A 13,475-nucleotide genomic window follows, 5' to 3' on the forward strand; every position below is an offset into this window, starting at 1 on the left:
CTGGGTTTGTTAACACCACTTCCTTTCCCCCCACCTGCCCCTCTCCCATGTCCCCCTAGAACAGTCGGTCCTGTTGTTTTCTCCTCCAGATTGTTCATCCAGCCTATCCTATCCAGACAGACCTGCAGAGATAATAACATGCACGAAAACAAGACAGAGCAAAACCAAGCAACAATGTACAACGAAACAACAACAACAAACCACTGACAACAAAACAAAACACAACAAGAAAGAAAAGCTTGTAGTTAGTTCAAGGATTCTTTGTTAAATTTTGGTCTTAAAGAACAAATGAAAGCATGTTGAGTCTTTGTGTATTGAATAGGCAGTACCCATTGTAAAGGATACGTTAAGTACAAGAGATACAGAATCTCATGCAAGTGCAAAGCTAGGACAAGATGTCGATTAAATAACAGCGTGGTCAGGTTTAGTGACCAGTCTTACAAGGGCAGTCTTCGTTCACTGTTGGTTTTGCTTCTGTTTGCATAAACACGAGCACTTAGAAATCTTGTGGCCAGTCAAGTTTTCTCATTGGTGGACGGTCCATTTGCTTCTCCACATTTTGGGGAGGGGGATTGTTTGTCTTTTTATATCAGCAGAACCTTCCTGATTTGTAGGCGTTCTTTATACGTTACACGTCTTGCAAAGACCCCGCCTCAGTCTGCTTCTGCGTTTATTTTGTTTATGGTGTCTTTTGGCCCTCAGAAGTTCATATTTTTGACCCTGACTTCACTGTCAAAGTAAACTTCCAACTTCCAGAAGCACTTGCTGAGGAGAAATCAAAATAAGCATTCTATTTCACCACAGCGTGGTCTTTCCAGCTGATGTGGACAACCGACTACGGACTCCTAATGACGCCTGGACGCTAGATCTAACTGAAGATTTCTTCCAGAGGAAGGAACATTAGGATTTATTTTAGACGATTGTGTGCGCAGACCTAGAGACCCGTCCGGCCACTCTGAAGTGCTAATTTGGGCTACTTCATAGCATAATCACAAGAAAGACCTCACTTGACACTTAAGATCTCTGACTGGTCCCTGCTACATCTCTTCCTATAGTTCTTGGCTCCATCTCGTTCTTTGACAGTCATTACATATCCACTCAGTGCCTCCATTTCTTCAATTGTAAAACTGAGTAAGTACTGGACTGCTGGCTGTAAGGTCAGTAGTTCAAGGACAACAGCCACCGCAAGAGAGAAAGATGTAGCTATCTGCTCCTAGAAAGCTGTGGTTTGGTTTTCACAGGGCTGTTAGGAGCAGTAAATGAGTAAACATAAGGTGTTTAGAACAACATGGGCTCGCTACACGCTAAACACCCAAAAAATGCTAGAGGAGGCATTCTACTCCCAGAAAAAGTTACAGCCCAGAAATCCCTAGCGGTCGTTCCACCTTGTCCTGCAGTAGTGTTGTGAGTCTGTGTCCACTCGACAGCAGTGGGTTTGGTGTTTTAATCTGGATTCACACAGTTGAGGAGCCTTGGCAGCATCGTGGTTAAATGCTCAGTTTCTACCCAAAAGGTCGGGGAGGAGTCAAGATGATGCCCAGGTAGAATCACCGCCCTCCTGGTACTCCCATGGTTAGACCAGAAATTAAGATGAGGCTCATATTGGGAGGCTGGGTGCTGAAAATAGATTCAGTGTAGGAGGGTCTGGTTCAGGATCCCCCCCCACCCCCCTGTGATTTTTTAGCTATTTGAGAACTCGCTGAAGCACTTGAAGTTCACACCGTGTCTGCCCGCGGGCTCTGGGCACCACTAATCCCTCGCCAGGTCCAGGGGGATGGTGTCTGCCACCCCTTCCTGCACCCAAGATCCACGACCCGCAGCGTGCAGTCATTTCCCCAGGCTGGCGGCTAAAGGGGTCATACTCCCAGGCTTGTGGACAGCCTCCGAGAACTCGCCACAAGCCCTCACACCAGAGTTCCCCTCTCTGCTCTCCTCCCTGCCCCTGCATTCCCGGGCTTTGCTTCTCCCCTCCCCAGCCAGGAACAGAGTGACTACATCCACCATCTTCTTTCCCTTCTACCCCAAAGGTCAGCTGTTCTAACCGACCAGGAAAGAGATGTAGAATCTGCTACTCTCAAGATTTGCAGCCTTGGCAACCTCGTGGGGGAGTCCTTCTGTGTCCTGTGGGGTTGCTGAGTAGGAATGGCTTAGATAGCAGTTGATTTGGGCTTTGTTTTTGTTATGTATGTCGTTGTTAGGTGCTATCCCTAGGGACCCCATGCACACAGAAGGAAACCCTGCAGACTCCAGCCCTCTGCTTAGATTGTTCTTAAGCCTGAGCCCCTTGCTGCACCCGTGGTTATCATTTGTGTAGTTTGTTGTTCTCACAGGTTATTATTTATATAATTTATGGTTCATTCGCTTACCAGTTGGTCTTATTAAAGCGAGACTTCCACCGTCAATAAGATTTGCCACAATTTTTCTTCTTATTCTCTCCTTCCACGTACCCACTGCAGTCGTGGGTGGCCATGTGACTCGGCCTGATCACTGAACTAGGAGGTAAATTGAGGGTGTCTCCTCTGGGCAGAAGTGTTAAGACCCAGGAAGCTGGTCTCCATTTCTCTTCCTTGCCTCCTTCATCGTGAAAATACGCACCCTGCATCCCCACAGGCCCTGAAGCTGCGTGAGAACAAACTTTGGTCTTTGGTTTTGGTTTATTTGTGTTAAAAATAACTTCCTGCTCTGAAGCTTAACAAAAGTGTCTCCTACCTTTTTTGGTAATTGCTCTGGAGGTTTCTTTTTGACCTAGAGGTCCTTTATCTGCTTGAAATTTATTTTTGTGTGTGGTGCACTGTAGAAAATACAACTCAGTATCCCCACCTCCCCACCCCCCGCCCCATAGAGCATCTGTCTCTGTTGTTCCAACACAGTTCATTTCGGACCTTTCTTCCCCTGTGTATTTGTGATGTGATTACAGCCAAAGACTGAGGGCCTGTGTTTACATGGGTCTCTCTCCCTCTCTCTTTTCCCCGACTCTTCATTCTGTGCAAAGATCCTTTTGTCTATTACTGCACTATTATGTTACATAGTTTTATTTATCATTTCTTTATAATTTGTCTCAATACGTGCTAAGTCAAGGAGAGTGCAGTCTGTAGGCATGGAGAATGGGGCATAAGTATTGATTTCTATTCTGTGGATCTTAATCCACCCATCCTTCAACCCCTGGCATCTCCATACTTTAACAACTACACGTGATAGATAGACCCTCAGCCTACACTTTCTGGCTTCATCTACACTTCAGACCATATATTTCCCTTGAGTTAATCAAAGGGATGAAAATATTTTTAAAAATAGATTTGAGAGTTATTATCAAAGCCAATTGGCAGGACATGAAATGGCTTGACTTTTTGTGGGGTAGTGTGTGGAGGTGGGAGAAAGATGAGGCTACCTAGTCCCATAAATGTCGACAGCCTCACAAACCATATGGGTTATGGGTCAGAATCAAGTCAATGACAGGAGGGGTTTGGGGCAGTGGGCAGAGGGATGGCTAGTGTGGAGGCGATTGCTGGTCGTTCTGGCCCAATCAATGAGCACTGCAAGGAGGTCTCTGAGAGGTAATGACATGCACCTGCTCAACTGGGTACCATGCAAGCATCAACTCTAGCTCGAAGGGACAATTTCTTGAGCGAATAATACAATCTGTACAGAGATCCAGTTGCAGAAAGGAAGGCAATGATTTCAGTGTGTAAAAGATATATTTTAAAAAAAAGATTTATTTCTTAGATTCTAACATTCATCACAATACCACTCAAAGCAATCCATTGGTTCACCAAGATCCCAATAGAAATGCCAACGACCTTCCTGACAGCAATAGAAAACCCATCTTCAACTTTACCTGGACTGGGCAGAGGCTCCAAATAGCTAACAGGATGCTGGAGGAGAAGAGCAAAGCAGAGGACTCACACTTTCGGTCCCTTTAAGACCGTTAACATTGCTTCTCATCAAGAGGAAGCAGTGAGAGGCCAATGACTTAAGCTGGGTCACCATTTTGAAGAGGGAGCATTTGTTTTTTGCAGCCAGACACAGCGATCGCTGCAATGTCTGTGGGGATCTGAGCACTAAGCAGCATGCAGACACAATCCTATACCCCCACCTTTCCTGCTATTGGCGAGAGCCATTCAGGCCCCCGCCTCGTTGCTGCTCTCGGATCCCTGTTGCACACACTCCACGAAGAACTAGGCACCAGGAAGGTCAGGCTTAGGGCTAACCCTCTGCATGGGAGATCAGCAGGGCGAGGATCCCAGGCAACAGCAGGAGGAGCGCAGTGCCTTCTCTCATTCCTGCAGATGGAAGAAAAGGAAAGGTTTTTGCATGGGATTTCTCTGGACACGGGCCGTCCGAACTTTTCAATCTTCACTCTAGGCTCAACACCTCAAGCAGGTGGGGCTCTCAGAGCACCTTGTGAACATACCAGCCCCAGACTGCTCTCCATCACCCTCAGTTCAGGCACCATCATCTCTGGCCAGAATTATTGCAGCAACCACATCGTTCTGCCTGGAACCGGGTCTCCCGACTCCCCTAACCCTTCCCATTGCCACCCTTGCTGCCACTGAGTCAGTTCAGACTTATAGATACCCTACGGACAGAGTAAAACTGCCCCACTTGGGTTTCTGAGGCTGTAAAATCTTCACAGGAGCCAGAAAGTCTCTTCTTTTTCCTGCAGTTTCTGGGGAGCTCAAGTGTCTGACCTCACCATTAGCAGCCCAATGCGTAATCCACGGTGCCACAATTGAGAACGTCAACTATCGGCACGTTCCAGACTCCTGCCCAGCATATCTCTCTGCACAGCTCGGAGGTCGGGAGCTTGGCTGACCCAGAAACTACCTTGTGTCTCTGAGCCTGAGTTCTTATCCGCCCCTCGGTCTGACGAGGAACGAAATCCTCCTCAGTGGTAGGTTGGAGCACCCACTGCTCTCTGCCTGGGTGAATCCTGCTGGGGGGGCGGGCGCTCTTCTCCTGTTCTATCATGGCCAGCCACTCCCACCTCAAACAAAACCCACACCTACCCAAGTGGCGGTATCTGCTGGAATTTGCAGTCGAAAGATAGTAGCAATTGTAGTTACTTCCCCCTTTTCGGTAACGTTCCAGATGAATGCGATTCCCTCCTTTATCTGTATCTTCTACAGTGACTTTCTGATACACCTCATACCCTGGAATTAGTACTTCCTGTTCATGTGGTACAAAAGAGAACTTTGCAATACTAACACCCAAACAGGTTTTGATAGTAAAAATTGTTCCGGTCTCACTAGAAAAATGCAAAGCTACAGCATTCGACAAAGATGATGAGGTAAATTGTCCGAAACGCACATTCCCTTTCCCGCTATAATAGAACTTGGTCTTGCTGCCTCTGTAAACTGTGAAACACTGATTGTCCTTGAGAAGCTCAAGGGCTCTTGTCAAATAATAATGGAAGGCTTTGAAGGGGAAGTTATGTGAATTTTGATGAAACCCTCTCACAGCTCGGTTGAATTCTTCTGCGATGGACACGTTCGTATAGGTCACGACCGCTGTCCCGTGGAAATCACTGAGTTTGTTTGTGTTGCTCTTTATCTCGCTCCACTTCTTTGCTGCCTTTTCCCACGCAGTTTTCAATTTTTGATGTGCTTCCAGTTCTTCTCTTAACAGCTGAGGTGCCCTTTTCTCCATTTCTTCAGTACAGCCCACATACTGATCGTCAAACGCGTTGTCGGCCATGTCCAGCCATGCCGAATCAGCCACCTGTCAAGAAGGAGTGACACCCGTTGTCATAGATCTCTACAGAACCAATGTGTGCTGGAGATCGGCACCAAACCCACGGCACGGGCTTCCCGCTCAGTCTGAAATGCGTACCTGTCACAGGGCTCATGTATGAAACATGTAGGAACACAATCTTACTACACATGAGCTGTGCAAAAGGGAAAAGCTCAGTTTGGCCACTCTTGGGTTTTCTTCCATCATTTAAAACATGCTTTTCAGAGTCACGCTCTCTAACCAGCCCTAGACACAGAGACAACTGTTGTCTCCAAGATGTGAGGTCAAAGCCAGGTCAGCAGGATGTGGGTTTGTATCTAGTACCTGTTGTGTTAGCCACTGCGTGAGAACCAGCAAGGGAACTGCTGTGCTTGGGAGAGACGCCATCCCCAGGTTCACGGAGATCTGCAACCGGAAGACAGTGAGAGGCGGTGTGAACATCAGCACCACGGAGAGAGTGTTGAGGCATCAGGTCTGTGTTAATGCCATCCAAGCCCAGAGCCCCAGCCTCACATTGACCCTGAACAACTAACTTAAATTCCCTGAACCCTGCATGCTGGCTGACAAAACCACCAGAGACATGGATCATATTCTACAAGAGTCTTCTCCACAGAGCAATACTGTGAACCCTTTTACAGACATTTTAGTAAGAGCATTCTCAAACTTTTGCTAAACTGAATACTTTGGAATATCTCTCAATACTATCCATTTTCTGAACAACCAGTTTGCCTAATTAATTACCGTGACTAATGAGAACCCACCATCTTAAACGTTCATGTTTTGAGAGGAGAGGCTGTAAACCACAAACGGAGCCAGGCAAGCCCGAAAGTGGGTATGACGGTCACTCAGCTTTCGGCTGATGCCTTCCCCTGGGCAGTTCTTGGCAATTCATGGAGGTCGTCTCCAGCTGCCGAGCCCATTGTGGTACTTTCCATCTTTCGGCCCAGTCTTTCTTGGGAGAGTATCGCACGAGCCAGACTGCAAGAACGGCATGGAGCGCCTGCAGCCTGCAGCAAGGCCCCACGAACGGTGCTTGGAAAGACCCGCTGCTGTGACTCCAGGCTCCTCCTCCTGAGCTTACTCCTGCCCGAGCCGTTAGGAGGACACATATTAGAAACAGCAAACTCAGAAGTTCTGCACCCCCATGGCCTCTGTCTCACCCTCCAGGTCACTTTGGCTAGAAGGAACTCAAGTTACAATAAACTCACTGTGAGCATCGCCTTAATCAAGGAGTAATCTTTGTCTGCATATAATTATCAACTTCATGGACACCCACAACTTACCTCAACATTATCTCAAAGGTCTAGAGTACATCTTTGTAGGAAAAAAAACGTGCCCAAAGAAAATGCTGCACCGTCTACTGAAGGCAAAGCATTTCAGTGACTACATCTTTCCTCATTTTCCTGCGCTGCAGAAGACCCTGGATGACAGACGCCCAGTCTATCAAGAGGCACTGAGGGGATATTGAAGTTAATATCTAATGCTAAAAACTCTGTTTTGGTATGTGAGGTCATTTGGGGTTTTTTTTCTCCATAAAAGCATTTGAAAATACCAGCCTAAAATTCTCCACATGTCTAGAATAGCGGTGTGTTAGGAAAAACATGTTCAAAGCAATATATTTTTTAGAGGGGGGAAGTCTCATTTAATCTTGTCATAAGGGACAGTGGGTAGTGTGGTGATTAAAGTGCAAGGTTGCTAGCTGAAAGCTTGGTTGGGACCCACCAGCCTCTCTGTGAGAGAAAAATGTGACAGTCTGCTTGCCTAGAGATTTACAACCTTGGAAACCCTCTAAGTCATTCTATTCTGTCCCAGACGGATCTCAAGAGTCACGGTCAACTTGTTGCAGTGGGTTTGGTTTGATTTTTAATCTTGTCATAGAGCAAGCACTGGTTCAAGTACAACCAAAAATGTGGGCATCCAACTAAGCCAACAGTACTTACCTGTCTTGGACTAATTAATAATAGTAATATTTTATGAGATAACATGGTGGCGCAACACACAAGGGTTCCTCTACTAACAGAAGGTCTGTGGTTCGAACCCACTGAGTCACTCGATGGGAGATGGAGCTGGGGAAGAGCTCCTGAAACATGCACCTCTTAGCCAAGCCTACGGAGCAGCTCCATTCTGTCTCGTGAGTTGAAATCACATCACTGGTACCCAACGGCCTCATTTTATAGAGCTTATTGTTCGAAAATTGTTATGCTGAACTTGAGGACTTTTCTATTAAGTGCGTTTAACTTCAGTGATTAATAATGAAAGCTGGAACTAGAAATTGAACCTTTCTCTTTACTTTAAAAAGATTTCCCTTTTTTGTGTTTAATAAGCTGCATTTCCTATAGACTACAACATTGGGAATTGTGAGCACGACATATATTCATTTTAAGAGAACATTTGCATTTCTTCACTAATATTAAATAGCTGAATCTGTCAGCAAATTTAGTATAAACATGGATGTTCAACTGAATTATTTTTTTGCAAATTGAGATGAGTTGTAATTGTGAAAACCAGTATTTTTATGTCTAAAAATTATGACTCTAAGGGAAAGTTTGCACTTGAAATTTCTGAGTACAGTTGAAAGGAAGACTAGGTGGCAAGCTTCCCAAATGATTGTAGATTAATTTGATTGTTTCATCATCTTATATATGGACCATATTTTTCTAAAATTTTAAATTCAATCTCAAAACTTTATAGTTGAATGACCTCCAAAATGCCTGCTGCCATTGAGCTGATTCCAACTCACGGCGACACTGTCCATCACAGCGTAGAACCGAACTTCCTAACGTACGCTTAACTGGAAGTGGATCTCCAGGCCTTTCTTCCACGATGCCCCTGATTGAGTTCTGACTGTGAAGCTTTTGACTAGTAGCCAAGAATATCATTAGTATGATACCTATTTGTATTTAGTTGACATTTCTGCATATGGATCGCACGCTAATTTTTTTTTTTAGCTTTAGTCAAACTGTATACTTAATGTGTCCTCTTTCTGAGACCCTAGTTAAGGTCCTTGCTTGAAGAAAACAGTTTGCACTTGGGTGGTGACTGAAAGGGAGCCCTGATGTTACTGTGATTAAGTGCTCAGCTGCTAATTGAAAGGCCAGCATTTTGAACACACTAGTCACTCTGCAGGTGAAATATGTGGTGGCTGCTCTAGTGAATCTGTGGAGTTTTAGCTTGGAAACCCTATGGGGCAGTTCTCCCTGTCCTATAGGATCATAACGCATCAATATTTGACCTGATGATAATGGGTTATATTTTTTATTATTATTTCTTAATCATTTTATTGGGGGGGCTCATACAGCTCTTATCACAATCTATACATAGATCCATTGTGTCAAGCACATTTGTACATTTGTTGCCATCGTCATTCTCAAAACATTTTCTTTCTACTTGAGCCCTTCGTATCAGCTCCTCATTTTCCTCCCTCCCTCCCTCACAAACCCTTGATAATTTATAAATTGTTCTTATTTTTTCATTTCTTACACTGTCTGATGTCTCCCTTCACCCACTTTTCTGTTGTCCATCCACAAGGAAGGGGATTATATGTAGATCATTGTCATCGGTTTCCCCTTTCTCCCCCCAGGGTTTAATTTTTTTAGTGATTTGGTAACTGAAACATTGAGAGTTCAAAGCCCCCCAGTGGCGCTGTGGAAGACAGGGTCTGGAGATTGAAGTCCACAAAGAGTGCAGCCAAGAAAACTCTATGAAGCAGTTCTACTCTGTTACACATGGTCTTGCCAGGAGTCAGAATCAACCAGATGACCTAAATCAACAACAACCAGGCCCCAGCCGTCCTCTTTCGCCTGAGTGAAAATTTATACTTACTCTTCACACAGCAACAATCTTGTTCTCTGACATCATGCATTTATAACAATAGTAAAAAAAAAAAAAAGAAGAAATCTACTGTCAGCATCTTTTGCACATGGATGGCGTTGTCTGGCAGTAAGGAATGTTGAGGTACGTGGTGAACGCAGCACTGGCTGTGATGGTTGAGGTCATGTGTCAACTCGATAGGGCCTTGATTGTCAGTGGTTGGCATGTATGTGATGGTGCTATTTGGCAGTTATGTAATTATATAGTCATCCTACATTTTGTGATCTGATGTGATCCTTCTCCATTTTGGAATAATACCTATTTCACATAAAGAGCCCTGGTCTTCGGATCTAGCCATGCTGAGAAGTAAGCACTGGGTGTGCTAATTCTAAGGAAGGAAGACTTAGCTTTTTCATCCTCATCCACTGCCAACTCCCTGCCATTGAGTCAATTCCAACTCAGAGCATTTTCATCCTATATAATTTCAAACAATTTCACGGTCCCTTACCTCCTGTGGTTCTTTATGCTTGACATGTATAAAAAACGTATCTGAAAAGGTTGTTCTGAGTAGAGGTTTCTGGGCCCCAGTCTCAAAGTTACAGATTCAGTGGTTCTGCATTTTAATGAGTTTCCTGTTACTTATGATTCTGATACAGTGAGACTTCTGAGACTCACTGAGCAGAAGGAAGCTCAAGCAGCTTGCTATGGTGACTGGGTTGGGCTCTGCCTTTCTCTTCCATCTTATCCCTCACCACTCTTGTTGTATAATTTATTCTTAAAAGGCATGAGGTTTGAGATGCTTATGAGAAATTCAGTTGGAGAAGAAAGTGGGGCTCTTGAGTTCAGTAGAGGAGACTGGAGGCGGAGGTCTGTGAGTCCTGAGCATGGGATTGCCAGTTGACGCTCACTGAGTGGGATGAGAATGTAGAAAGTGAGGTGAGAATGATCATTATCAGGAATAAGATCCTTATTTTTCTAGAGGCCACCTTTGGTGTAAGGTTAGGTTATGACAATCTCACTGAAACCCCTGGAAATTGATAATGACTAAAATAATCCTCGGCGAATTGGGTCTTTGTGGAAGTGTTCTTAGGGGCGGTTGCTCTCATTCTTATTTAAATTTTGAATTTTCAAAACCAGCTTCCACAGGCTTAGCTCATGTGGTCAAGCATCCCCGCTCAACATTAATGTCCACTGAGAGCGAGGAGCACTCTAGGGCCTTTGCTTCCCAATATCCAGGCCCTGATGGCTCTGAGCTTCCTGCACAGGAATCCTGACCTTTTAACTGAAAGTAGAATTTCTAAATAATGTCCTTTATTTTTGTTGTTATTGAAAATATATACAGTGGAATATGCACCAATCCAATAATTTCTACGTGGAGAAGTCCATGACGTTGATGACGTGTCTTTAGCTGTATAGCCATCCTCGTTCTCCTTTTCCAAGTTGTGCCTCCCCCCTTAACAGAAACTCACTGGCCCTTCAGTTTTCTGCATATTCTGAAAGGAGATTGGATGCGCAGCTAGGCTTGGAATGTCTTGACCGACAGGAGAGGGTTGAAGTTGGTGTGTGCATGGAGTTGGGAGGAAAATGGGGGAATAGTTCTAGGTTGACTAACAAGAGACACCTGATGAGATGTAAACACCAGCAGCACTGCCTCCTGGGCCTGCATAGTGAATTGTAGGACCTGAGATCAGGTTTTACCGTTTCCTAAGGTGCAACGACAGGTCCCTCCCCATCCAGAGAAAAGCAGAGTTGATGAACATGAAAAGACCCATGAAAACAATCCGTGCAGTGGGCTGAAGGACCGACCGTGTGAACAGCAGTGTCCACAATGCAGAGACTAGAACTAGATGGTGTCTGGATACCGCGACGAACGTGTCCCATTAGAAGGTCTCGGGCAGAATGGGAGAGAAATATCAAACAGAACTCAAAATCATCAAAGACTGACTGGTCAGCTTGAGACTGGTAGGACCCCTGAGAATATGGGCCTTACCCTTCAGTTCTGGAAGTGAACTCAGCCCACTGTTAGAATAATCACCCATTTCAGATCGAAAGGGCAGCGCGTACCCAAAGACAAAGGTCAAAGGGTTAGGAAGGAAGGAGGAATAGAAACAGGACCGACAGGAAGCGTGAGACACAAGGATACATGGAGGGGGTTTCAGAGATGAGTTGACTCCAACTGTGTGTGAATTGTTGAATGTAAAACTACGATCTGCTTTGGCCTCTATATTCACCAGAGCTATTGGTCTATCAGTTTCAATCCTGGGGTTATTTTACCTGGCTCAGGCATCGAGGTCATACCTGCTTCATAAAATGAGTCTGTTTGTCCATTGTGAAATAGCCCATGTGGAATGGTTAATCTTCCCAGAAATACAACCAATACAAATGAAAAACAACACCACCACCGTTCGTAGCAAAATTCAACTAAACAGAAAATAGTAATAAAGCTGGAGAGGGTGTGAAGAGATTGGAATGATGGTGGGACAACTACTACGGAAATCAGAATGGTGCTTCTTTAAACAAATGCAAATACAATCACCTTATGGTCCCACAATTTCTCTTCTGGGTCTATAGAGAAACAAACAACACAACACAACACAAACAGACCTATGCCCACCTATGTTTATTGCGGCAATTTCCATAACAGCAAACACATGGAAACAACCGAAAATTCCCATGACAGAGGAATGGGTAACCAAGCTCTGGAACATTCCTACAATGGAACGGTACCATCAATGAAGACAGCGTGACTCCCTTAAACACCGCGAGACAACGACAAAACTAGAGAACATTATGCTTAGCAAGATAAATGTTTGATGATATCTTTATTAAAAGAAAAAGGAAAGTGGATTTTACACTAAAAGATAAGACTTTGAAGACTATGAGAAGGGTAGGGGATGGGGACAGGGGCAAGGAGAGGGGAGGGAGAGGGCATTATAGAAGGAGGGGAAAGAGAATCATATCCATGGGGGGGTCTAACGGGTTACTATTCATTATTAACCGCTTTAATGGGAGCCCTCGTGGCAAATTTGTTAAACATTGGGCTACAATCCTCAAGGTCAGTAGTTTGAAACCAGGAGCTTCTCAGTGAGAGACAGACGGGGCTGGCTAGTCCCATCTCTAGTGGTAGTCTCAGAAGCCCACAGAGGCAGTGCCACCCTGTCCTGTAGGGTCACTGTGAGTGGGAGGAAAATGAAATGGAAGTGGACTTGGATTCTTTAGTGACATGCACATTCATTTCAGACAAACAAACAGAAAACCCCTCCTCCAATCTGCTTTGTAAACTGTCACCAATTCACAATAAAAAGTTTTGGTTTTTTAAAGTTTTACAATTTCCAGGATTGGATGGGTGGACTCCATGCCTGTCTGTCTTTTAAAATGATTTCCTTTGGGGCAGATCTGACCTCACTGCCCGACTTGGACTAGTTCTTGCCCAGAATTAACTGTGGCATTGGCTCTTGACAGACAACTCCCACCATCCTAACATCTCCAGACTCAGTCTCTCCTCCCCATCCTAACACCAGTCTACACGCCATGAAGATTCCCAGTTTCTTCCCCTAAGTCGTCTACCCCTTCCAAGGACAGAGTTCAGAGCCGTTAGGTACCTGATTTCCTGGAGGAGTCTGGGCGGGCTGTCGCTGTTCACCGCTGACAGTAATGTCTAAGGAGACATGCGTGCTCTGGTCCTTTTATCAAGGGTTCATGTGGCGGCGAGGCTGGGGGAGGTGGGAAAATGAGCTGACACCAAGGTGTACTTGTACTTTCACTTTCAAATTGAATCTGAAAGGGAACATTCCGTTCTTATCTCATGAGCCAGTTGATGGTGGTTGTTGTTGCATCTTTTACTTTCCCTACTTCCAAGAAGAGATCGAGGCTTTTAGGCTTCTCTGTGAGAGCCCTGGTGTCATGGTTACACACTGGGCTGTGAGCCGTGTGCT

The 13,475-nt window shown here is 45.1% G+C and overlaps 1 protein-coding gene across 1 annotated transcript; it reads right to left on the bottom strand.

The window, feature by feature from the left end:
- Positions 1-3,969: 3,969 nt before the first annotated feature.
- Positions 3,970-13,199, bottom strand: LOC123522055 (T-cell ecto-ADP-ribosyltransferase 2-like). The gene is made up of 4 exons (XM_045293229.1): positions 13,143-13,199; positions 6,055-6,135; positions 5,007-5,718; positions 3,970-4,280 (listed from the first exon to the last, which is right to left on the bottom strand). The coding sequence occupies exons 2-4, from the start codon at positions 6,115-6,117 to the stop codon at positions 4,204-4,206; spliced, it is 852 nt and encodes a 283-aa protein (XP_045149164.1). The 5' UTR covers positions 6,118-6,135; positions 13,143-13,199; the 3' UTR covers positions 3,970-4,203.
- Between the last annotated feature and the right edge of the window lie 276 nt (positions 13,200-13,475).

The sequence above is a fragment of the Echinops telfairi genome, unplaced genomic scaffold (assembly GCF_000313985.2).
Source record: "Echinops telfairi isolate 266 unplaced genomic scaffold, ASM31398v2 ScPeMD7_1713;HRSCAF=2227, whole genome shotgun sequence".
Classification (NCBI taxonomy): domain Eukaryota; kingdom Metazoa; phylum Chordata; class Mammalia; order Afrosoricida; family Tenrecidae; genus Echinops; species Echinops telfairi.

Coding starts and splice junctions, on each gene's coding strand:
- LOC123522055 (XM_045293229.1), bottom strand. CDS start 6,117: ATGGCGTCTCTCCCAAGCACAGCAGTTCCCTTGCTGGTTCTCACGCAG. Junction 5,719..6,054: donor CGCAGTGGCTAACACAACAG/GTACTAGATACA, acceptor CCTTCTTGACAG/GTGGCTGATTCGGCATGGCT. Junction 4,281..5,006: donor CAGCAGATACCGCCACTTGG/GTAGGTGTGGGT, acceptor TTCCATCTGCAG/GAATGAGAGAAGGCACTGCG.